The sequence below is a fragment of the Chenopodium album genome, chromosome 13, assembly GCF_948465745.1.
Source record: "Chenopodium album chromosome 13, dcCheAlbu1.1, whole genome shotgun sequence".
Lineage (NCBI taxonomy): Eukaryota > Viridiplantae > Streptophyta > Magnoliopsida > Caryophyllales > Amaranthaceae > Chenopodium > Chenopodium album.
This window is the reverse complement of record NC_137846.1, coordinates 3,783,585-3,808,264: the sequence shown is the minus strand read 5'-3', so window position 1 is coordinate 3,808,264 and position 24,680 is coordinate 3,783,585. Positions and strand designations below refer to the sequence as shown.

At 34.8% G+C, this 24,680-nt stretch overlaps 3 protein-coding genes and 2 pseudogenes across 3 annotated transcripts; 2 read left to right on the top strand and 3 right to left on the bottom strand.

Moving 5' to 3' along the window:
• Window positions 1-905: 905 nt before the first annotated feature.
• LOC145574293 (putative wall-associated receptor kinase-like 16) lies at window positions 906-3,972 on the top strand. Its single transcript, XM_081632050.1, has 3 exons — window positions 906-1,769; window positions 1,884-2,000; window positions 2,205-3,972. The coding sequence occupies exons 1-3, from the start codon at window positions 971-973 to the stop codon at window positions 3,383-3,385; spliced, it is 2,097 nt and encodes a 698-aa protein (XP_081488176.1). The 5' UTR covers window positions 906-970; the 3' UTR covers window positions 3,386-3,972.
• A 1,993-nt stretch (window positions 3,973-5,965) lies between these two features.
• Window positions 5,966-8,545, top strand: LOC145574295 (beta-amyrin 6-beta-monooxygenase-like). The gene is made up of 3 exons (XM_081632051.1): window positions 5,966-7,310; window positions 7,603-7,790; window positions 7,947-8,545. The coding sequence occupies exons 1-3, from the start codon at window positions 6,374-6,376 to the stop codon at window positions 8,247-8,249; spliced, it is 1,428 nt and encodes a 475-aa protein (XP_081488177.1). The 5' UTR covers window positions 5,966-6,373; the 3' UTR covers window positions 8,250-8,545.
• Window positions 8,546-11,881: 3,336 nt separating this feature from the next.
• Window positions 11,882-13,667, bottom strand: LOC145577094 (protein NUCLEAR FUSION DEFECTIVE 4-like; annotated as a pseudogene).
• Window positions 13,668-14,382: 715 nt separating this feature from the next.
• LOC145574294 (putative wall-associated receptor kinase-like 16) lies at window positions 14,383-17,230 on the bottom strand (annotated as a pseudogene).
• A 1,027-nt stretch (window positions 17,231-18,257) lies between these two features.
• On the bottom strand, window positions 18,258-24,633 carry LOC145577093 (uncharacterized). Its single transcript, XM_081634770.1, has 7 exons — window positions 23,946-24,633; window positions 23,718-23,837; window positions 22,268-23,441; window positions 21,319-21,379; window positions 20,269-21,154; window positions 20,041-20,157; window positions 18,258-19,855 (listed from the first exon to the last, which is right to left on the bottom strand). The coding sequence occupies exons 1-7, from the start codon at window positions 24,280-24,282 to the stop codon at window positions 18,666-18,668; spliced, it is 3,885 nt and encodes a 1,294-aa protein (XP_081490896.1). The 5' UTR covers window positions 24,283-24,633; the 3' UTR covers window positions 18,258-18,665.
• Window positions 24,634-24,680: the final 47 nt, after the last annotated feature.

Here is a 24,680-nt window from a genome sequence, read left to right as displayed (position 1 = left end):
TCTACTGTTGTTGCGGTTGATGGTGGTTGGGGAGTGGTGGTTATGGTGGTTACGGGTGATGAGAGAGAAAAAAATAAAAGAAAAAGAGGAAGATGTGTGGGGGTATAGTAAGGGTATTGGTGTCCATTCACCTTAAATGTCGGCGATTTTGATAAAATTTGTTGGCGGTATTTAACACCCCCCTTCGAAAATTCTAGGCGTTTTACCCTGAGTTTTCAAGTTTTTTACGTTTTTTGATTTATCATAATTTTTGATTTCAAACTTGGATTAAGACAAATAATATATCGTCGAAAAGCTCTAGAAGACTACTTTCCAACCCAATTCGAATCAAGTCAATATCATTTCTATATCTTAAGTTATGATATGGAGTAGGACTCGGTAGGAGCTTCAAGCTCCAAAAGGTTGTTGCAACCGTCAATATTTCTCTCCGCCTTATACATTAATTAACACGTGATTTTATCATATATTTCTAATTAATACCAATTTATAAAATATACTCCGTATAAAAAATTGCTTTATTTCCTAAAAAAAAAAAAATGCTTTCGAGGATTGAATTAATTTGTTTCATACGATGTAAATTATGATTTATGACGTCTTTTCTGCAAGAATGTATATAAGTTTGGTTTGGAAGTACTTCATGACTTAATGTTTTCTGATCATTCAATGACAGTTTTATTAACTATTAAGAGGTGATTCAGGTTGATGAATATTGTATCAGCAAGTGTATTAAACAGTTTGGTCCCCTATATCAAGTGTTCTAGTCAATATTATGCAGCTACCTTATTACTTCCTAATTGGTGTCTAAGTGTATTTTGACCGGAGGTGGGCCAAGGAAGCTGAATTATTAGCTTTAATAATTGACTTTTAACCTTGTAAATTTTGTTGAAATTTTGGTTCAATGTCAATACAAAAAAAAAACACAAACACAGACTTTGCTATAGGTGATTTGGGTAGTAGTAAGGTGACAACCATGGATATGATGCTTGCAACACTGGCACTTGTCCTATGGCTATCAAGAGATATAGTCGAAGCAGCTCCACCAATGGCAAAACCTGGTTGTCCAGATAAATGCGGAGATGTTACTATTCCATATCCATTTGGTATTGGTTCAAGGTGCTATTACAATGAATGGTATGAAATTACATGTAACACTTCAAATCCAATGCTCACCAAGTTCAGTCTTCAGGTGCTTAGGATTTCCTTAAGTTCATCACAAGTGATAATCAATGCTCCAACCGTTGTTAACTCTACTGCACAAGATACAACATGGACGAGTGCTAATTTGGGTGGAAGCCCGTATAGTTTCTCCTCCATTTACAACGATTTTGCTCCTGTTAATTGTGTAGGGACTTCTTTTGTCAATGGTGGGGAAAATATAGTAGCTCGTTGTGGATCATTTTGTAATAGTCAAATTAGGGACAATACAACATCCCAGGAATCGATTTGCCTATCTGTTCTCCCCTATCCTCTGAGTATTTACGGTGTGAGAATCACCCGAACTAATGGGACTTACAGCTATGTCTTAGTAGCAAGCCGTGATTTCTTGAATAATCTTGAAATGTCTAACCCTCAGCAATCGCTTTCGTCCCTAGTCAGCAATGGAAGTCATGTACCGGTTAATCTTGATTGGAAATATTTTTATTTACCTAATCAATTCTTAAATGAGTCCAATTCTGGCAATTGTAACATGCATCAAGCTAATGGTGTTTACACATGCACCTGCCCGCAACGACAAGGTGGTAATCCTTACCTTCCTAATGGATGCCAAGGTATGTTTTGACTAACCAACTCCCCCCCCCCCCCCCCAACAAAACAACCACCACCACCCAAAAAAAGAAGGTTTTTTTGATGGAACCATACTTCCTTTTTTTTTTCTTTGGCAGAGTCGCCACGATGTGCAAGCTGCAAAGGTGATTGTTATGTCATTTCTGATGATTATATGGATGTTGGGTGTTATATTCCTAAAAAGAGCAGGGCACACCTTCTGGGAGTTGTGTTAGGTAACATTTGAACTTCATTGTTCACATGGCATTATCTCATTTAGTTCATTATCATAAGCAATTACTTTGAATATTTATAACGCTATGTCATACTGGTACTAGATACATATGACAGAATTTAACAAACAGAAAGGCATATCATTGCTCATAAATGAGTATATGATAAGAAAATAGATGCTAATATGCAGAATTTTTTGTTTGCAGGATTGAGTATTGGCATAGGATCATTATTAGCGTCTCTAGGTTGCTATTGGTTGTGGCAGATTTTGAAGAGAAGGAAGAAGATAAAACTAAGAGCTAAGAACTTCAAACAAAATGGTGGTTTGCTTTTACAAAGACAAATGTGCTACAATGATTGTGTTGTGGAGAAAACAAAAGTTTTTACTGTCAGCGAATTAGAGGTAGCCACAGATAATTTCAATGAGAACAGAATACTTGGGCAGGGTGGCCAAGGTACAGTTTACAAAGGTATGCTGACGGATGGAAGGGTTATAGCAGTTAAGAAATCCAAAAAGGTTGATGAAAGCCAATTAGAGCCTTTCATAAACGAGGTAGTTATCCTCTCTCAAATTAACCACAGAAATGTGGTTAAACTTCTAGGGTGCTGTTTGGAAACCGAAGTACCTCTTCTTGTTTACGAGTTCATCCCAAATGGAACACTCTCTCAGCATATCCATAACCCAAGTGAAGAATTTCACATTCCTTGGAAAATGCGCTTGCAAATTGCTGCAGAATCAGCAGGTGCAATTGCATACCTTCACTCATCGTCGTCTGCTCCTATTTACCACAGAGATATCAAGTCTTCAAATATACTTTTGGATGACAAATACAGAGCAAAGGTTTCCGATTTTGGCACTTCAAGGACTATACTGATCGATCAGACTCACTTGACTACTCAAGTTCAAGGGACATTTGGATATCTAGATCCAGAGTACTTCCAATCCAACCAATTCACTGAAAAAAGTGATGTTTATAGCTTTGGAGTAGTCCTTGTTGAGCTTATGGCAAGCAAGAAGCCAATATCTCCGGACAAATCTAAAGAATGGAGAAGTCTGGCCACGGAGTTTCTTCTTTTGGCGGAGAATTCTCGTTTGTCTGATATCCTTGATCCTCACGTCTCTAAGGACGCTAAGCAAGAGGAGCTAGAGGCTGTGGCTAACCTGGCTAAAGAATGTTTGAACTTGAACGGAAAGCAAAGGCCTACTATGAAAGAAGTTGCTATAATACTCGAGGGGCTGCAATCGCGAAATGAAACTTCTTCAATACAGCAGACGTTCCCTGAATGGAACCAAGCAGTTACTGATGTGAGTGTGATGGACACAGCCCCCTTCACCTCAAGCACATTCTCTTCCCAGGAAGAAGATGCATTGATTCTTCATATATGAGCAGTGTACCATGTATGCCAATCTTTTGATTTTTATGGAAATTCAGGTGTGTGTGTGTGTGTGTGTGTGGGTGGTTGACCTCATCTGACTCGGGGGGATTGTTTTTGGGTCTGTCCTATGGCAATGCGTGTGTTAGCCCTTAGCCGGCAGCCAAGTTTCATTCGTATGTTGAATGAGCTACTGCCTTTACCTGACACAGATGCTCTAAAACTCCCATATTGTTCCACCATTTTAATGCTCCCACTTACCAAGCTCAGCTTAGGTTTACTTAGTTTGTTAAACTAAGTCGTTTCTATGAGGCAATGTAACCTCAAAGCACGACAAATTGCATAATCAAATTTGTCATCATTTTCGATAAATAATGAAGAAGCAGTTTGATTTATTCGTCAATTTGATGTATGATGCTCTTAACATGCAATGTACTACTAGTATCTATTGTAATTTACCAATTATATTCTTTACTAGTTTTTGGGCCCGGGCTATGCCCCGGATTATTACACGAAACTAACGGATTATTAATATACATTGTAATTTATGATTTAATTTTCTTGTAATTAAGTTTGTTATTCATATTGTCATTTGCTACATATTAATATTTTATTATTCAAAAGATTACATAAAAATCTCGTAGCTTCGTGGTAAGACATTTAGTTCTAAAATAAGTTGTAAGTTCAAATATTATTGTGAAGAGTAGTTGAATGAATGATGTGGCATACTCAGGGGAGCTTATGTGACACGTGAACGTTGTTCGAAACGCCTTTTAATGTTTTAGTATAGATTATTACTCCGTAATATCATTACCATCAATCGTTGTTTTTATTATTGTATGGAGTTTGTATTTTTGGTTACTCCATTGTGTTAACATAGAGAGTATGTATTTTACTGTGAGTATAAACTTGTAATTATTTAATTAACTTGTTGATTCTTATTAATTTACAAGTGAAACATGTTACTCTATTGTTAAAAAAAAAATTAAAAAAAATAAAAAAGAGTACAAAATTTCTCTGTCAATATTGCTCTTGATATCTATGTCATTATCTATATAGACACGTGGTACGTCTACATGAATTTATCGAATGACAAATTTATGTCCACTAACTAAATTATCTCCATCCCTTCAATAACAATAATACATTATAACTCCAAATCCACGATTATAACGTTCCTATCAAATTGCGATGGATTTGTTTTTGTTAATTATGATAGATTGTTACAGGTAAATGATTTTGGCACACGAGATTACAATTATCTATGCTATTCTTATATAAGGGTGTGCCAAAATCAATTTCCATTGTTTCATCTTAATTTTATTTCATAATTAAATAATGTCCAGCTGTGTTTTATTATTTTAAATGTTGTTGATTTAATATCAATGTGTTTCCTCAAAAAAAAAAAAATATCAATGTGTAAAAGCATAATGTAAGATATTAATAGTCAAAGTAATACATTGACAAATATGCATTGAAATATTAAATATTGTAAAAGTTGTAATACGGGGACAATTTTTAAATGGCTACAATAAAATCGTGGCTATTATATTAAAACCAATTACAACCATTCATTTATATTGACTAATGTGAACCGTTTATATGGTTTAGTTTTATTATATTTTAAAAATTTAACAGAAAAAGAATTGTAAAAACTATCACGACCCGTTTCTTCTTTATTGATTAGTCTGTAAAAATGGAGTATGTGCGACGTGTTTTATTATATTTTGTGCAATAATGGTTGGGATAACAAAAGCCACATGTTTGTTTTTCTATGTGCTTTTTGCCAATAGTGATATACTGATATGGCATTAGATCAGATCAATTGTTGCCTCTGAATTTGCAGAAATACTTGCGTGGACCTGGTTCACAATAATATTATTGTGGACCCGAGGTTTATACACACGTAACTGACATTATATTGAACATAGTGACCTTTATTTTTAACATAGTAACCTTATTTTTAACATAGTAACCTTTATTAAAAGTTGTATAACGTTTAATACTATTGTGAACTTGAAATACGACGTTATTACCCTAATTTTAACATAGTGACCTTTATTATTAATATTGACCTTATAAAATATTTCATTAAAAAAAATTAACCTCTTATAGCCTATATTTAACCAAAATGATTTTTATTTTCAACATAGTAACCTTCATTTTATTATAGTGACTTTTTTTTTTATTAATAAAACAACCATAGTTTCTCTAATGTTAGTGGTTCACAATAAATTAGTGTGAACCAGGTTCATTTAAGAATTTGTACTGGATGAACTTGGCATCCAATTAGAGTTGCTTGAATTTTTTGCAATATGTATCCAATTTAAAACAAAGAAGTAAAGGAAAAAAATTAGTGAGAAAGAAGAAATTAATAAGATTGACAACTGATAAGAATGTGATAATTTTTAAAAAAATTTGTTCAATTTTTTTTTTAAAAATAAAATAATATGTAACCATATCAATGGTTCACATTAATCAATAGAATTTAACAACTATGATTTGATTTATACAATGATTGTGGCCATCCAAAATCATCCTACGAGTACGTGAGAAATCTTATATAATAATGATGATTTTTGAATTTGATATCATTGTGTAAACTTAACCAAAAAAAAAAAAAAAAAATTCAAGTTTTGAGTAGTTCCTTATAAAATTTGATTAACGAGCCGAGATTCCAATATCCATGAATATTATATGTCTCTTTGGTATTGTCTTTGTAATTCTGTTTTTCCTTTTCAGTTTGACATCCCAAATCGTATTTGGTGCTATTATTACCCAAATTTATAGTCAAAGAATGTCGACGTCCCAAAGTATTAAATCATTTCCCACTTCCACTTTCTTAAATTAAAATACCATCACCAAGTATAAAACTAGAGTCGTCTCCAAAAAAAAAAAAATAAAAAATAAAAAATAGAGCTTAATTAATTAGAGTTTGTTGTTTCAAAAAAAAAAAAAAAAAAAAAAAAATAGAGTTTGTTCATAACATTGTGCTGTGCATATGGATGCAACTTTGTTTTTGGTCACTTCAACTTTGGTAATTGTCACCTTAATCTTGTTCATAACCAAAAAATGCTCAAACTCATTAGGCCTTCCTCCTGGAAAATTTGGGTGGCCAATATACGGAGAAACCCATGAGTATATTTCACGCCCTGAAAAATTCATGCGTGAGAGAATGATCAAATACTCGTCAAAAATCTTTAAGACCTCAGTACTTGGGGAAAAAGTAGCCATTCTATGCGGTCCTTCCGGTCACAAATTCCTCTTCTCCAACGACGGAAAATTGTTCGAGTTTTGGATGCCACCATCCTTGGCCTCAGCTCTTTCTGTAAGAGATATTGACAAGAATTCGTGGTCGTCGAAATTAGTACAAGAACAACTTCACAAGTTCCTTAAACTCGAGTCTATGCAACATCTTGTAGCCATCATGGATTCTAAGGCGGCTCAACTTTTCGACACATTTTGGGCGCCTTATGAACAAGTCAAGGTTCAACCCTTCGCCAAAGATTTTACTTTCACACTAACTTGTTGCTTGTTTATCGATTATAGCAGTCAAGAACAAGTGAAGGAAGTTGTGAGACCATTTTTCGAGCTGCACGAAGACACGATGTCAAAGTCAGTCAGTTTGCCATTCTACTCGGCTAAGAAGAGGCAGGAAGCTGTTAAGAACAAGATCATAAGTATTATTAAAGAGAGGCAATTCGAGGTAAAAAACAGAGAAAAAAAAGATGATGATGATGATGATGGTGGTTTTTGTGATCTTTTGACTCGAGTTCTTAAGGCTTCTCATGAAAGTGGGATGATTATCGATCACAAGGTGATTGCTGGGATGATTAACAGTCTCTTATTTGCTAGCTTTTATACTATAAGCACTGCTGTCACGTTTATAGTATACTACCTTGCGGATCATCCTCATGTCTACGACAAGGTCTTACAAGGTAAGAAGAAATATTTGATTTTCAGGCATGTCTAGTCAAAATAATGCATGTTATTAGTTGTTGAAAATTTTAGACGTGAAATAATACTAAAATAATTGTAATTTTTTAATTACTTGTGAGAGATGAGAGTTAGACTAACATAATAAGTACGTGTTTAAATTTACAATATGTAAAGTAAATTTCTAGCTTAGATGATTACTTTTTCTTTTTATCGGGTAGGTTATACTCACGAATTTAGGAATTGTGATTGTATCTTATTGTAAATTTCGAATTTAATTGATCTGGTTGCTAGAGCATTTGGAGATTGCTAGATCAAAAAAGGCAGGGGAGCTATTGAATTGGAAAGATATTCAGAAAATGAAGTACTCATGGAATGTGGCATGTGAAACTATGAGGCTACGACCACCCGCCTTGGGAAGTTTTAGGGAAGTCCTCGCGGATTTCACTTACGCTGGCTTCAAAGTCCCAAAGGGTTGGAAGGTACAATATTTACCCTGTAATTCCTATGTACATTGTATTATAAACGGATAATATAATTAATATGGAAACCGAAACACCCATTGTATAGATGTAATTATCTTCAAAATAATTCTTTTGGTATGACGTTTTTTCTTAAATGTGATGAATTTGTATTAGGTTGCTTGGAATGCTTATTCGTCACACAAGGATTCCGAGTATTTCCCTAATCCAGAAGAGTTCGATCCTTCAAGATTCAAAGGGAACAATAATTCTATACCACCTTACGCATTTGTACCCTTCGGAGGAGGGCCTTTGATGTGTGGCGGAAAAGAGTACGCAAGAATTGAGATACTTGTTTTTCTGCACAACTTAGTTACTCGTTTCAAATTCTGGAAAGCAAATCCTTTGGAAGAAATCATTTACACCCCAATTGCAACTCCTCTTGAAGGTCTCCCAATTCGTCTAGAGAAAATTAAGTAATCACTACTTAATTAATTATGTAAATTAGTATTATCATACGGAGTACTAATTATAATCATCCATGTCATAATGTTGTTTAATATTTCATGTTTCTTAGCTTAGCTTGGTATTAAAAAGCTACAAAGTACATGTATATGTGCTATCAATTAATTAAGCATGTATGTTGTCAAAAATTAATTAAGCATGTATAAAACCAATACTGTATGGTCCAGTGTACTTTACCTCCACCTCAAAAAGTTTTTTGGGTTTCGATTTTGCATGTTTGCAAATAAAACTTTTATATTACGAATGCTTCATCCGAATCTTTATAGTTGCAATATACACTTTATCACGGTATTTAAGAAAACTGGATCTTGCATGTTATAAAACACTTAAAATGGGGTTAAAAGATTGTTAGGTGTATAATCAAGTGTGCCATGTGATTTAATTAAAGTTAATAGTACAATTTTCATGATAAAACCTTCCTTTTATGTTGTGTTGCAACTATTGTGACATTTTCATTTTAGAGAAGTGTTGCAACTATAAAGAAACGAAGGAGGAAGTAATATTTTTAGTTTCAAAAAAAAAAAAAAGGAGGAAGTAATATTTTTAGTTTTGTACTTTGTTTTTTTTTTTTAAATAATAATACGAAGTATTAAATACTACTTGTATTAATTATTAAAGCACTGCTTGCGAGCAAACATTTTGCATATACATGAAAAAGGAATACTTGTACTAGTTATATCGATCCAAATATTCGAAGCACTACCTATTTACATCACTTGCATCATATTGATTTTTTGCACTATTCCCAAATTTCACTTTGATAATTTTTTTCCAATTTTTTTCTTGTTATCATATGAGATATAACAATAAATGACAGTAAGATGTTATTGGGTCTATTTTAATGTGGATTCTCAAAATATTAAAGATACTAGATGTAAGCCCGTGCGATGCACGGTTTTTAAATATTCTATTTTTGTATATTTTTTATTTTTTTTTTGTAATTTCTTAATATTTTTTGTTTTTATTTTCTATTCTATTATTTTAACATTAATTTAAGATAAAATATTTTGTTAAGTTTTAAATTATTCTTATTCAAATTTCACGTATATAGAACTTGAATTTATAAATTGAAATAAATATTATCTCATTCATCGGATAGTTAGATAAAATCATTAAATCAAAATATGTTTTTTAATTTCTAAATATTTGTTAAAATAATATAAATCCTAATGTAAAAGATAATATAATAGATAATTTTTGTTTTTTTTCATTATTTAAATCTTAAATTACTATTTTTTTGTTTTCAATTCTCAAATTTCATTTGTTAATTTTTTCTTAAATGGCGACTGAAAAATATAAATTCTAAATTAATACATAAATCTAATTTTTCATTGGTCGAAATATTACTTTTGCTTATGTGGCGTGCAATGCACGAATTTTCATATACATTTTGTATATAAATATTTTTTTGGTGATATCTTAATTGTTTTCTTGCATTATAAGTTTTAAAAATTTTGTATGAAAATATCATATCATCAGATATTTATATAAAACCATTAACATCAAATGATAATTTCAATTTTTTAAATATCAAAATATAATTTTTAGTTTTTTAAATAATATAAATCCTAATATCTAAAGATAATTTTTAGTTTTGTAACAAATAAAAATGATAAAATTTAGTGTTCTTAAATAATTAAAATCCTAATAAATTACTATTCGTCGTTTTTACCTACGTGGCAAAAATTTAAAATTTCATTCGTCACTTTTGTTTAGGTGGCGAGTGATTTTTTTAATTCTAAAACAAAATAGAAATCTAATTTTTAATTGGTCGAAAATATACCTTTTCTTACGTGGCGCTCCCAATGCTCTCCAAAAATGCCTACTTTATTTATATACTAGTTCTTTGCCCGAGCAACGCTCGGATATTTACAGGAAAAAAATTACATTTATATATTATTATAAGTTTGTACTTGTATTTGTTTATAAATTGTGTATATTTTAAATATTTTATTTATTTTAATTTGTTGTTATTGTTCTATTATTTTTATTTAGGCTATATATATTTTTTTTTTCCTTTTTTTGAAAAAGATTGTTTATTTTAGTTTTTTTATCAATTATCTTTTTATTTCTAAGGAAAATAATTAAAAAAAAATTAAAAGTTTTTGGAGGGAAATTTTTTAATGTAAACGTGACATGTGTAATTCTAGAATATTCTTGGTGATTACTTTAGTATATAGTATTGATTGATATTAGATTTGGGCACTATTCTACTCCTAACTATGATGTACCTAGAAAAAAGCAAATTAATCTTAAAACCCATCAGTGATTAGACTGATTACAAACGACAATCTAGTCTTAACCCACTAAATCTAAGACAGGTTTTTCTAAAATTGAAGGAAAAAATAGATGTTTATATTGAATATTGATCAATACACACCCAGAAACTTATAGCAAGTCAAATACGTTTACTCAGTTAAACGAAACCAAATCTTTTCATTAAAAATGCAGACTAACTTCAATTTGTAATCAAAATATACAAAATTGAAATCAATATAGCTGGACTGCTGGAAAACCCAATACAAATGAATCAAATTTAATCATTCCCATCACTATATAAGACCATAAATTATTGGTTTGTAAGAAATGCCCAAATGCAATACATTAATCAAATACCCAAATCCTTAATCGTCAATTAATTCATCAATCTTTCAGTTCTTAATTAATTCATCAATCTTTCAGTTCTTAATTAATTCATCAATCTTTCAGTTCAAATTCACAAAATTAGAAAGAAGAAGAAAAAAAAAAATCACAGTTGCGACGCTGCAAGAAGAGAGAGGAGGAAAAGTTAAGCAGTGAAACAAAGTAAAAGAACCACTTACCAAATGGCGAGTGACTCTGAATTCGATCAACCTCATAAAAGTTTGAATTTAGCCGGAATTTCAGAGAGGTTGCAGTTGTTGCGGTGGTGGCGAAATGTAGTGAGTGAGACTGTGAGACAGTGAGAGTGACTCAAATCACTCAATGAAGGACGCTAATTACTGATTAACCCTTAATCTCTTTTTTTTTTATTTAAAATTTGTCAAAAACAACCTTTTTAAAGTGTCCACTTTATTTAAAATAATCTTTTAATTTTTTTTTGCAATTTCAGACTACATTATAAATTTTTTTTTTATCAAAGACAACCAAATGTTACTTTCCAGCGATTACTCTATTTTTCCCGATGTTGACCACTAGTGTGCAACGCACATGAACTCGTATATTGCTTAATACACCTATTTTCCCTCCAATTCACTTGTACTAAAAGAGGGATGAAAGAGAAGCAAGGGTTTTAATAGGAGTTAATTGGAGGGAAAAGGGGTGTATTAAGCAATATAGGAGGTCACGTGACTCGCACACTCGTGGTCAACATCGGGAAAAATAGAGTCAACGCTGAAAAGTAACACTTGATTGTCTTTGATAAAAAAAAACTTTATAATGTGGTCTGAAAGATACCATAAGACGGATGTATCTATGTGATATGTTTTATGCGTTGACATTCAAAACTAATTGATGATTTTGTGCTGATTAGTTAGACTACTCTCTAGCTCTCTCTCTTTATTACAAGTAGGAGGCAAAACTCAACTATTTCTTACAACAATTGGCATCTAATTTGCAGATGCCTCAGTGTCAACATTAAATTTTTGGTAAATTTCACTTTTATAAAATTTCCAAGTCCTAAGAACCAATATAAGTGAAACCAAACATCCAAACAATGTGGTACCACTAATAATAAGAAAAGAAACCTTGAAACAGTTTGCACCAATACAGTCCAAATCTTCCCCTAATTTTCTTTCCAACCCCTTGTCATTCAATTGTTTCAAAGCCTCTCTATCATAAAGTTTGCCTGTGACCACCACATTGAAAATATACGACCCAATTGGGCTAGCCACGGACCCAAAATTGTAGAGTGTGGCGTAGTACTTGAGCCCAAAAATATCCGATATGATAGCATAAACCAATGGCCATTGAGCCCCAAAGCAAAACCCAATGATCACTGATGCTATATAGAGTGAGTTAGGGACTGCAAAAGCAATAAGGAGGTGACCCACACAAGAGACAAGTAGGACTAGACTCATCATCATGGGTCTTGGAAACTTGTATTTTTTTTAGAAATATCTCAGATGAAAATCCAGAAGTGACTCGACCTAGGTAGTTCCATATGCTTACAAGCGAGACAAATGTGTTTATGCTTCGAGTTGGATAGCCTAAAGAGCTCCCTATCTGGCCCAAATTATCAATCATGGTTAGGGTCCCACCTAGACCACAAATAGAAGCCACAAAAAGGATGAGCATGTCAATACTAAAGAGGGCTTGGAGGATGGTGTAGTCTTCTCCTCTGTTTGGTGGCTTGAATATGTTGGTTAGGCAAGTACCTTGGTTGTCCTTTGGGTCATCATTCGAGGGTTCTATTCGCGGTTGTTCTTCCCTTTGTTCAGCAACAACTTCAAGAGTTGAATCAATTCTTTTGCTTTGGCTTGCAAGGTAGGAGTAATCTTCTTTTGCAAAAATTACAAGGGGTAGAAAGACAAGAAAAATAACAACCAAGGCACTTGCATAGTATCCGGCCCTAGTGAACAAGAGACTATTTTGCACTATAATCAAGACCATTAAAAACCCTGCAAGTGAGAGTGATATATAGAGCAGATTATAGAAGACCTTAACCTCATTCTGTTGTCGATCTTGATCCGCCTTCATAACTCTTATAGTTCGAAGAAAAATCATGGAAACAACTGCAGGAAGCCAAGAGATGAACAAAATAAGGTCTTTAGATTTATTACCATAAAAGGCATGGTAAAGTTGTGTAAGGATTGCACTACTTAGACCTACATAGCCCTTCAAAAGTCCTAGCACAATTCCTCGGCTTTCAGGGAAGTTCTTGACACAAGTTACCAGAGCACCCGTGTTGGCAAAGGCTTGTGAGTCGGCTCCTATGCAAATGTAGAGACACATTTGCCATACAGGAACTCGCTTGAGATGGCCGGTTACAGCAAGCCAGATCATGAAGTAGCCAAAGTTCATCAAGGCTCCAATAAACAGGACAACCCAAGGTGGGGTGATCTCGTTGATGAGGCCTGATAACACCCCCACATTAGACCCCAAATCCTTGAAGAAGCTAAGAAGATTTAGTGTGTCTTGGTCATAACCCATTGAGGATTTTATGTCGTTTGAATAAAGCCCAAACATGTATCCTGTACCTGACACAGTCATGATCAGGATACACCCGAAGACCATGAACCATCTTCCAAGGATCAATTGTGATCCAAAGCGACTAATAGAGAATGCCATAGTGTTTTGAGTTCCTAGACAGACAGGAAGTTTCTAAACTCGCTTGAAGGGATGAAAGTTGGGTGCTTAGAGCACCCTTATATAAAGTGGAACGCGAAAGATCAGTTTAACAATAACATGTCACTGCTAGGAGGCCTGCAGAACAACGACTGCCACAAAATCAAGAAGGAAAAATAAGTTTGAAACACGGATTTTGCGAACCACTTTTCCAAGTTCAAGAAAGTGACAAGTTCATTACCATTTTGAATGATAAACTCAAAACTGATGTATAATCTGTGTTATTGTGACAGAAATTAGTTACATACAGGAGTTAGCTAGCGGTACATCTGTACAAATTACAAGAATTTGGGAGTTTGGCCAAGATTGAAAGCTATACACGGCTCTTGCCAAATTCCTGGTAAAATGTCAAAATCACATTTGCATGAGATCTATCTATGTAGTTAAGATTGCAAGAGGAGTTTGATGTTAGGTGTGATTTCAAGCATAAAAATATGATTTGATTGGCTCATAACATATTCATGAACTCTGAATCTTAAAAATAATGTGTTATGAGTCCTTGTAATGCAAAAATGCCCCTATTAAACCGCAAGTTTGTTGGAAATTATAGTTTAGATCAAGTTGTTGAGTTAGTTTTTATTGTTTCCTTAGTTTGAGGAAGTTTGTTATTAGCTTGTAAATATGTTATATAAATACTTCAAGCTCGAGCTAGTCAGTTGTTTTTATATATATTAAAAAAAAAAAAAAAGAAAAAAAATTAGTTACAACAAATTTTTTTGTAATAATTACTTGCATTGCAATCCCTTTACCTAAGAGTGTAAGACAACATTACTAATTCCTGAAGAACTAGTCAGTTCAAAGCAGAAGACAGAAAGAAAGCAAGCTAAAAGAAGCAGAATGGCTACATGAAAGAAGTGTTCTTGTAAACAAATAATAAGAAACTCGAAAACAGTTATCTTAACAACTAAGGAGAAGCAGACCGATAATCTGACCTCCAAAGAGATAAAATTGCATTCTTCCCTGGAAACATCATTCTGCACTTATCTCAGTCTCTGTAATCTATAAAGTTTCTGACAGTTGATGCACCCCTGCATACTGTATTGAAACAATAAAACTCGCGGTCATAAAACTAATAACAAAGTATACTTACACTATGGATATAGAATATACTATGTATTGTAAAAGCTAGCGAGGAGAGCATATCTCAATAATCATATCCTTCTCAAAAGTCAACTGACAAGAAGAATTCTGGTCTGTAGAGGGCTGAAAAAGCTGATGTTCACTTAACAAGCCATGGATCTCATTGTTGCCTTGAATAGACTGATGATCCTGTGTCTGCTTACATAATCCATCTAACACACTTGCAACTTCCTTCATGGATGGCCGATCCTCACCTTTTACACTAAAGCATTGGGCTACAAGATTTTCGACAGTAATAAGCTCCTCAAGAGATGCTTCCTTCATGAGTTGAGGCTCAAGGATATCAAAATACTGATTGTTTTTTATTGCACTAATAAAATGCATTGCTAAGTTTCTGTCTTCCAGTCCGGTCTCCCATGAAATTGGTTTTCTCTTTTTTAATAATTCAACCAGAACAACTCCAAAGCTGTAGACATCACTCTTCTCAGACAGATGACTTGTCAGAAAGTACTCTGGATCAAGATACCCAAATGTACCTTGAACCAGGGTGGTAACTTGAGTTTGATCAATGGGAACTAACTGGGAGATTCCAAAATCCGCTACTTTTGCAGTAAAATTATCATCCAAGAGTATGTTGGAAGACTTGATATCTCTATGGATGATGGGCATTGAAGCTGCAGAGTGCAGATAAGATATTGCATTGGCAGCCTCAGTTGAAATTCTCAGACAGTTTTCCCATGAAAGCCAACGTGCACCATTATTGTGTATGTGATCGAAAAGAGTTCCATTGGAAACAAATTCATAGACCAACAAGGGAACTTCAGTCTCCAAGCAACATCCTAAGAGTTTTACCACATTTCGGTGATTAATCTGGGTTAGGATTACCACCTCATTGATGAACTGCTCGACTTGACTCTGGTCACTGACCATGGATTTTTTTACAGCAACTACTTGGTTATTTGGTAAAATCCCCTTATACACGGTACCAAAACCACCACGTCCAAGAATGTTATGCTTGCTGTAATTGTTGGTAGCTTCCCTCAACTCTTGAGTAGTAAATATTTTTGTTGAATCATTGCTGCCTTGGTTCAAAGAAAGCTGTTGTTTCAGCAAAAAACCACCATTTTTGGTGGAAGAATTTCTCTTTCATTTTCATATGCTTCCGTTTCTTAATACAAAGATATATGCAGCTTATGTTTCCAGTACACAACATTAAGCCAATGATTGAACCTGCATGAAGCACTTAAAAGGCTCATCACAGTCTTGCATTCATATATGCTTAACATAAGTTTCAACCAGAGAAAAAAAAAACATGATAATAATGCATGTAGCACTACTAAATTATCTGTTGCAATCCTTATTTTGTCTTTCATGGTAGTCTAAATGCTAATCCTTGATTAATACCAATAAAGCAATTTTTTTTTTTTTTTTTTTTTTTTTTTTTTTTTAGAAGAACATAAATATGAAACACTTACCACCAAGAAGAACCAGAAGGACCAGCCATGTATAAGCTTAATCTTCATTGTATCGGACAGAGATAATGTTTCCCTTGCTTGATGCACCCTAACTTACATTCCTTGCATTCTTTAGGAACTGGTTAAATTAGGAAAAGTGAACTGAATCAGAAATTGTAATTCGGCAGCAATTTCAATTTTTCTGAAATGATATAGTATATCAGAAAGTAAGAATCTTTTATGCTTACCTTGGCATCCATACGGAAGATAAGGATTCCCAAAAGTTCCATAATTGCAGTAGCAATCATAGTTATCTGGAGGGCCTTGACAATTCTTGTTTGTGTCATCAGCAGGCATTGTTATGTTTCCAGGTGTCCATTCCAGTATTGTCGGGACTATTGCAAACTTAGAGAGACTTGGATCTACAGCCTCACTGATAATTGATGAGGTTCTGTTCATCAACATGGTGCTTGTGCAGTCATTAGTACCATTACCAAAGTTGAAAATGTTCACGCTGTAAAAGTCAAGTGAAGAAGGAAGATTAAAGCTGCAACACCCACGGCCAATGCAGTCATTCGTTATCATTGGACTCTTATCACAAACTGTTGCACACCCTCCTATGATCTTATTGCTTCTATCTAACAAGAGGGTGCTACTCCCACAACCCCCAACAAAAACAGAATTGTACCCTGCCGTAAACAAATAAGGAGTTCCCCTAAGATCGATGCTGGTTATATTTGTATCTAGGATGCTGCAGGTCCTCTGCAGCGGAGTTTTTACTGTAATAGTGTTCTGAACTGAAGTATGAATACCTATCTGTTCAACCTCAAGGTTAAATTTATTCAGAAAAAGTTCTGGGTGCAACAAAGAGGTATTGCAAGTAACCGAGTATGGAAGGCTGTAGTAGCAATCAACCCCTATTCCAAAAGGGTATGGAATGCTCACATTCCCACAGATATCCTGACAGCCAGGCTTTGCTATGGGAGGATCAGCTGTTATCAGTGATGCCGCCGTCAACAATGGGTGCACCCACATACACAGAGCTACAATGATGAGCTGAAACAAGTAGTAAAACATGATTCCTAAGATTTTTTGAGCATGAATTGGACAGCATATAAAATATGAACGATGCATTAGTTATATAAAAAACTTCACAGCAATGATCATATAGATAGCAGTCATAGCACCCAAAGAACCCATGATGGACAGCCACCAAATTTAGAAGCTGGTGGAATACTTAATTTTCAGTGGAAAAGTCAACATAAGCCACCTTACCTAAAGTGAATGACACACTACTTAAATCAATATATATTTCTTAACAAAATTCACTTCTATAGGATAGTGTATACTTCGTACTGCAAAAAGCTTTTGTACCAATTGCTAAAAGTTAGAGAAGTTAAATTTAAAGGAACCAAAAAAGTTCAAAACCAACAATATACCTTTAGACCAAACAAAGTATTCCCTCTGCCCTTAAATAAAAGTTATGTAGAATATGTTTGGTTGTGTAAAAAAAATATTATTATTAGACGAAAAGAATAGAAACTTTGACCATCCACATTGCTAATCTTTTGACAGTCCCATTTTCATTCTTTCTCTTTCATAATAGATCCTCACACATGTGATTAATAGTACATAATTTACCAAACAAAACAATTAAAATGTGACCACTGATTTCAGCAGTTCCACACATCTGCAGGATTTTGTTCTGTTAGAATTTCCACATTTCTCTGACCACTGAGGTATCTATATTGTATCAACGTACCTTGGCTTTCCGTTGGCAGCCTACTGAAGTACTGCACATGTCTGTGTTCTATCTGAAGGCATGACAGAAACAGACAGTTCCAAAATGGGAAGAACAAGTTAAAACGGAGGGAGTAATTAATAAAAGGCCCTAAAAGAGACCAATAATCATAAAGAGCTCATTCAAAATAAATATGCTGAGACTCAAAGCATACAATATGTATCATGCTAAGACACTGATATCATACCTTTGCTGTTAAGAGCAAGAAAGTAAACAATTCTTTCAATAAATATTACAGAGTTAATCAGTTTAGTAAGGGGAATGAAGACAAGCAAGAATTAGTTCTTATTCAAAAAATACTGATGACAAATAAAGATCTAGAGCTCAAAATTCATTACCTAAACAGAATTCAGGAAACATGCCTTAATCTGACCTTCAAAAATTACAAGTATTTTACTCAGAAAACAGGACTTTGATGTCTGTGATCTGGTGAATTTCTGACATTTGACACTCCCCTGCATCCTGTCACAAACCATATCCTGTAGCCCTGGATTTAATACATAATCACGATGATCTTATTCAACAAATGTATTACATTCACTAATTCTGAATTGAGATCGTTTAAACAAGATAACAAAAAAAATCAATTATTCAGTTGCTTAATTTCCTTGAGTAGATCAAAGCATTGAGTCCACTGGTAGGATTCTTATGGAAAATCTCATTGTCCTGAAACAATTCTTTGTATATGGACAAAGCAAATTCCTTAAAAAGCTAGCGAGGAGAGCTCATCTCCATAATTAACTCCTTCTCAAAATTAATCTGGCGAGATGTATTCTGGTCTTGGGAGGGCTGAACACAAGAGTGCTTATGTACACTTAGCAAGCCATTGTTTCCATTATTGCATTGATTAGACCCAGGGTGCTTTGATTTCTTCATCAATCCTTCTAACTCTTTTGCAATGTCCTTCATAGATGGCCGATCTTCTCCTTTAACACTAAGGCATTGATCTACAAGATTTCCAATGGTAATAAGCTCCTCCTGAGATGCTTCCTTCATGAGTTGAGGCTCAAGGATATCAAAAAGCTGATTGCTCTTGATTGAACTAATGAATTGCATCGCTAAGTTCCTATCTTCCAGTCCAGTCTCCCATGAAATTGGCTTTCTCTTCGTTAACAATTCAACAAGAACTACTCCAAAGCTGTAGACATCACTCTTCTCAGACAGATGACTTGTCAGAAAGTACTCCGGATCAAGATATCCAAAAGTTCCTTGAACCAGGGTGGTAACTTGATCTTGATCAATGGGAACTAACCTAGAGACTCCAAAATCCGCTATTTTTGCTGTAAAATTATCATCCAAAAGAATGTTGGAAGACTTGATATCTCTATGGATGATAGGCATTGAAGCTGCAGAGTGTAGATAAGCAATTGCATTAGCAGCCTCAGTTGAAATTCTTAGACAGTGTTCCCAAGAGAGCCAACGGGGGCCATCATTGTGTATGTGATCAAAGAGAGTTCCATTAGAGACATATTCATAAACCAACAAGGGCACTTCAGTCTCCAAGCAACATCCTAAGAGCTTTACCACATTTCGGTGGTTAATCTGGGTTAGGATTACCACCTCATTGATAAACTGCTCGACTTGACTCTGATCACTTACCACAGATTTTTTTATTGCAACTACTTGGTTATTTGGTAAATTCCCCTTATACACGGTACCAAATCCACCACGTCCTAGAATGTTATTTTTGCTGTAATTGTTGGTAGCTTCCCTTAGCTCTTGAGTAGTAAATATTTTTGTTGAATCATTGTTACCTTGGTTCAAAGAAAGTCGCTGTTTCAACAAAAAACCGCCATTTTGATGGAAGAACTTCTCCTTCAATTTCAAATGCTTCCTTCTCTTAATACAGAGGTATATGCAGCTCATGTTGCCAGTACACAGCATTAAGCCAATTATTGAACCTGCGTAAATAATTTTTTTGGCCCATTACTCAGTTGTATTCTTGTATATGCTCAACAAACAGGTGTCTTCATGTATCAATAATATTAATGTTATTAGTCAACATCAATTCTAATTTCAGAAAGCATGACAAATCATGTTTTACAGTGCTTTCTTACATTACTCAAGCTAAGTTTGGAATACTTACTGCCAATGATGAACCAAATGATTCGTTGTGTATTTGGATCACGGTCAATGCCAATACAATGATAAAGATTTCCATCTTTGGAGCACCCTCGTTTGCATCCCTTACATTCTCTTGGGACTAGAATTGAAGGAGACTGATTATGATCACGAAATTAAGATTGAACAGCATAACAATAAAACTATAATGATTAATATATACGGAGTAAAAGTTAGGATTGTTTATTCTTACCTTGGCATCCATAAGGAAGATAAGGATTCCCATAATAGCCATATTTGCAGTAGCAATTAAAATTCTCTAGAGGACCTTCAGCAGGATAGCAGTACCTGTTTCGGTCATCAGAGGGCACTGCTATGTTTCCAGAGGCCCATTGCAGTACAGTCGGGATAACTGCAAACTCTGAGAGACTTGGATCAACCACCTTGTTTACAATTGCGGTCTTATTAATCAACATGATGTTCGTGCAATTATATTCACCTTTACCAAAGTTAAAAACATTTAAACGATAAAAGTCAAGTGAAGAAGGAACATCAATGCTGCAACACCCACGGCCAGTGCAGTTATTCGTTATTATATGACCCTTATCACAAGCTGTCGTACACCCACCTAAGGCTTTATTACTTCTATCCAACAAGAGAGTACTACTCCCACAACCCCCCACGATAAAAGCATTGGAATCCCCAAAGAACCAGTAAGGAGTTCCCCTAAGGTCGATGCTAGTTATGTTTACATCTTGGACGCTGCAGGTCCTCTGCAGCGGCGTGTTCACTATTAAGGTGTGTGTATACATGTTTTCTAGACTAATCTCTATCACCTCATAGTTGAATTTACTCAGAAAAGGCTTTGGAGACAGCAGAGAGGTATTGCAAGTAACAGCATATGGTAAGCTGTGGTAGCAATCTTCCCCTATACCAAACGGGTACGGAATGCTCACATTCCCACAGATATCCTGACAGCCACGTTTTGCAATGGGAGGATCAGCTGTCATCGGCGGCAATGAAGATGCCGCCGTCAACAATTGGTGCACCAACATAAATAGAGCTATAATGATGAGCTGAAACATGTTATAAAACATGGTACCAAAGGCTTTTTGTATAATGGACAGCATATATAAAAACTGAAGTAGTTACAAATGAAAAAGAGAGCTTCACAGCAATAATCATAATATCATATAGATATCCCCTAAGAAGAATTGATGGTCAGCGGATTCAGATCCACCTAATCTAAAACTAGGGGTATACTTGGAAAAACAGGGGGAAAGTCAACAAAAGACAACTTAACCCAAAGTGAATGCTGCTTCCCAGGCCAATTTATATTATACAGACAAGATACACAAAATCCACTTCAGAAAAAGGTCAATGTCAGCATCTATTATCTACAGGGTATTATAATATTCCATTTTGTCTTTTTAATTTCTACTCAATCACTGAGTAATATAGATTAGAGTACCAAGGGAAATAAAATTAAACAAATGGATACAATATAAAATTGAGGGAGGGGAAAGATAGATAATTTGTGGGGTGATGGGGTTAAGACGATAATAGACATCTAATAAAATTGGAATGAAGGAGAAGTGAATAGAACAAAATAACTCACTAACCAAAAAGTATGTAGAACCAAAAAAAACAACAATCGCAAACAATTGGGGCGGCTTATTTTTGAACGAGCAAAGAAATTTAAGTTAAGAAGATACCTTTAACAAAGTATTACCTCTGTCCGAAAAAAAATGGTCACAACTCTCTTTCACACTAGATCCCTAATTACCCATGTGATTAATAGTTAACAATACATATTTGACTAAACAAAACAATAAACAAGTGTATTGTGACTACTGAGGTCACTAGGCCAGCAGTTCCATATATCTGCAGGATTTCTGTCAGAAATTCCACATTTCTCTGTGAGTTGTCACTACTGAGGTTACTACATACTCTGAATCAATGTATCATTAGGTTTCTACAGCAGCCTGCTGGCCATGCCAGTGTCTTGCACGTAACATACTAACTAAAAAAACATCTAAACTCAAAGCCGTTAAAATTAAATAAAGAATCTTAAAAACATGCCTTAATTTGATAGACCACCACCTATTTGGTGGAATTGGATAAATTTGATCTCCCAGGCAATTGCATTGTTTGCTTCAGTAAGTTGAAGCGTTGTTGCACTTATAAAGAGTGGACATTTTCAGTCCTGAAATTATTGTTTACAGTATGGATACAAGAATTTCTTGATCAGCTAACGAGGGGAACTCATCTCAACAATTAAATCCTCCTCAAAATTTATCTGACGGGTTACATTCTGATCTTCGGAAGGCAGAATAATCAAGTTTCTATGTTCTTCATTATTGTGCTGATTAGAACAAGGTTGTATTATTATCTTCTTCATCAGTCCTTCTAACTCAGTTGCAACATCCTTCATGGATGGCCGATCATCTCCTTTTACACTAAGACATTTCTCTACAAGATCTGCAATGCTAAAAAGCTGCTCCTGAGATGCTTCCTTAATGAGTTGAGGCTCAAGAATATCACAAAATTGATTGCTCTTGACTGAACTAATGAATTGCATCGCTAAGTTTCTATCTTCAAGTCCAGTCTCCCATGAAATTGGTTTTCTCTTCGTTAAAAGTTCAACCAGAACCACTCCAAAGCTGTAGACATCACTCTTCTCAGAAAGATGACTTGTCAGAAAGTACTCTGGATCAAGATACCCAAATGTTCCTTGAACCAGGGTGGTAACTTGAGTTTGATTGATGGGAACTAACCGGGAGACTCCAAAATCCGCTATTTTTGCAGTAAAATTATCATCCAAGAGAATGTTGGAAGACTTGATATCTCTATGGATGATGGGCATTGAAGCTGCAGAGTGCAGATAAGATATTGCATTGGCAGCCTCAGTTGAAATTCTCAGACAGTTTTCCCATGAAAGCCAACGTGCACCATTATTGTGTATGTGATCGAAAAGAGTTCCATTGGAAACAAATTCATAGACCAACAAGGGAACTTCAGTCTCCAAGCAACATCCTAAGAGTTTTACCACATTTCGGTGATTAATCTGGGTTAGGATTACCACCTCATTGATGAACTGCTCGACTTGACTCTGGTCACTGACCATGGATTTTTTTACAGCAACTACTTGGTTATTTGGTAAAATCCCCTTATACACGGTACCAAAACCACCACGTCCAAGAATGTTGTTCTTGCTATAATTGTTGGTGGCTTCCCTCAACTCTTGAGTAGTAAATATTCTTGTTGAATCATTGCTGCCTTGGTTCAAAGAAAGCTGTTGTTTCAACACAAAACCACCATTTTGCTGGAAGAATTTCTCTTTCATTTTCATATGCCTCCTTTTCTTAACACAAAGGTATATGCAGCTTATGTTTCCAGTACACAGCAATACGGCAACTATTGAACCTGCATGAAGCACTTTTAAGGCTCATTACACAGTTGTACACTTGTACATGCTTAACATATTAGAGTTATCATGTATCAATTATACTAAAATTTTGCAATGAGCTTAAATAATGAGACTCAGCGCCATTCAACTCCAGAAAACATGATAATGTATATTTTATTTTATTTTTTGGTGAGAACATGATAATGTATATAGAAATACTAATTTCTCTTTTGAAATCTTAGTTCTATTCATGGTAGTCTGAATGCTATTCCTTAATTTATAACAGCACTTACCACCAAGAAGAACCAAAAGAATCAACCGGGTATGAGATTTATCAGAATTGTATCGAACACATAGATAGTGGTTCCCTTGTTTGGTGCACCCTAGCTTGCATTCCTTGCATTCTTTTGGGACTAATCAAGTTGGGAAAAAGTGAACTCAGAAATTGTAATTGGGTAGCACTTTAAATTTTATTCTGAAATGATATAGTGTATCAGAAAGTAAGAATCTTTTATGCTTACCTTGGCATCCATACGGAAGATAAGGATTCCCAAAAGTTCCATAATTGCAGTAGCAATCATACTTATCTGGAGGGCCTTGACAGTTCTTGTTTGGGTCATCAGCAGGCATTGTTATGTTTCCGGGCGTCCATTCCAGTACTGTCGGGACTACTGCAAACTTAGAGAGGCTTGGATCAACAGCCCCGCTGATAATTGATGAGGTTCTATTCATTAACATGGTGTTTGTGCAGTCATTAGTACCATTACCAAAGTTGAAGATGTTCATGCTGTAGAAGTCAAGTGAAGAAGGAAGATTAAAGCTGCAACACCCACGGCCAATGCAGTCATTCGTTATCATAGGACTCTTATCACAAACTGTTGCACAACCTCCAATGATTTTGTTGCTTCTATCTAACAAGAGGGTGCTACTCCCACAACCGCCAACAAAAAGAGAATTGTACCCTGCCGTAAACAAATAAGGAGTTCCCCTAAGGTCGATGCTGCTTATATTTGTATCTAGGATGCTGCAGGTCCTCTGCAGCGGAGTTTTTACAGTAATAGTGTTCTGAACTAAGTATGAATACTTATCTGTTCAACCTCAAGGTTAAATTCATTCAGGAAAAGTTTTGGGTGCAACAAAGAGGTATTGCAAGTAACCTCATAGGATAGGCTGTGGTAGCAATCATCTCCTATTCCAAAAGGATACGGAATGCTCACATTCCCACAAATATCCTGACAACCAGGCTTTGCAATAGG

Excerpts from the sequence above, each read along its gene's own strand:
- LOC145574295 (XM_081632051.1), top strand. The coding sequence starts at position 6,374 with ATGGATGCAACTTTGTTTTTGGTCACTTCAACTTTGGTAATTGTCACC. Across the intron at positions 7,311-7,602 it reads CTACGACAAGGTCTTACAAG|AGCATTTGGAGATTGCTAGA; the intron begins GTAAGAAGAAAT and ends TCTGGTTGCTAG. Across the intron at positions 7,791-7,946 it reads AAGTCCCAAAGGGTTGGAAG|GTTGCTTGGAATGCTTATTC; the intron begins GTACAATATTTA and ends AATTTGTATTAG.
- LOC145577093 (XM_081634770.1), bottom strand. The coding sequence starts at position 24,282 with ATGATAACGAATGACTGCATTGGCCGTGGGTGTTGCAGCTTTAATCTT. Across the intron at positions 21,380-22,267 it reads GAGATGAGTTCCCCTCGTTA|TGGATTTTGTGTATCTTGTC; the intron begins GCTGATCAAGAA and ends CTTTTTCTGAAG. Across the intron at positions 20,158-20,268 it reads TCTTCCTTATGGATGCCAAG|TCCCAAGAGAATGTAAGGGA; the intron begins GTAAGAATAAAC and ends CTTCAATTCTAG.
- LOC145574293 (XM_081632050.1), top strand. The coding sequence starts at position 971 with ATGGATATGATGCTTGCAACACTGGCACTTGTCCTATGGCTATCAAGA. Across the intron at positions 1,770-1,883 it reads CCTTCCTAATGGATGCCAAG|AGTCGCCACGATGTGCAAGC; the intron begins GTATGTTTTGAC and ends TTTCTTTGGCAG. Across the intron at positions 2,001-2,204 it reads CCTTCTGGGAGTTGTGTTAG|GATTGAGTATTGGCATAGGA; the intron begins GTAACATTTGAA and ends TTTTGTTTGCAG.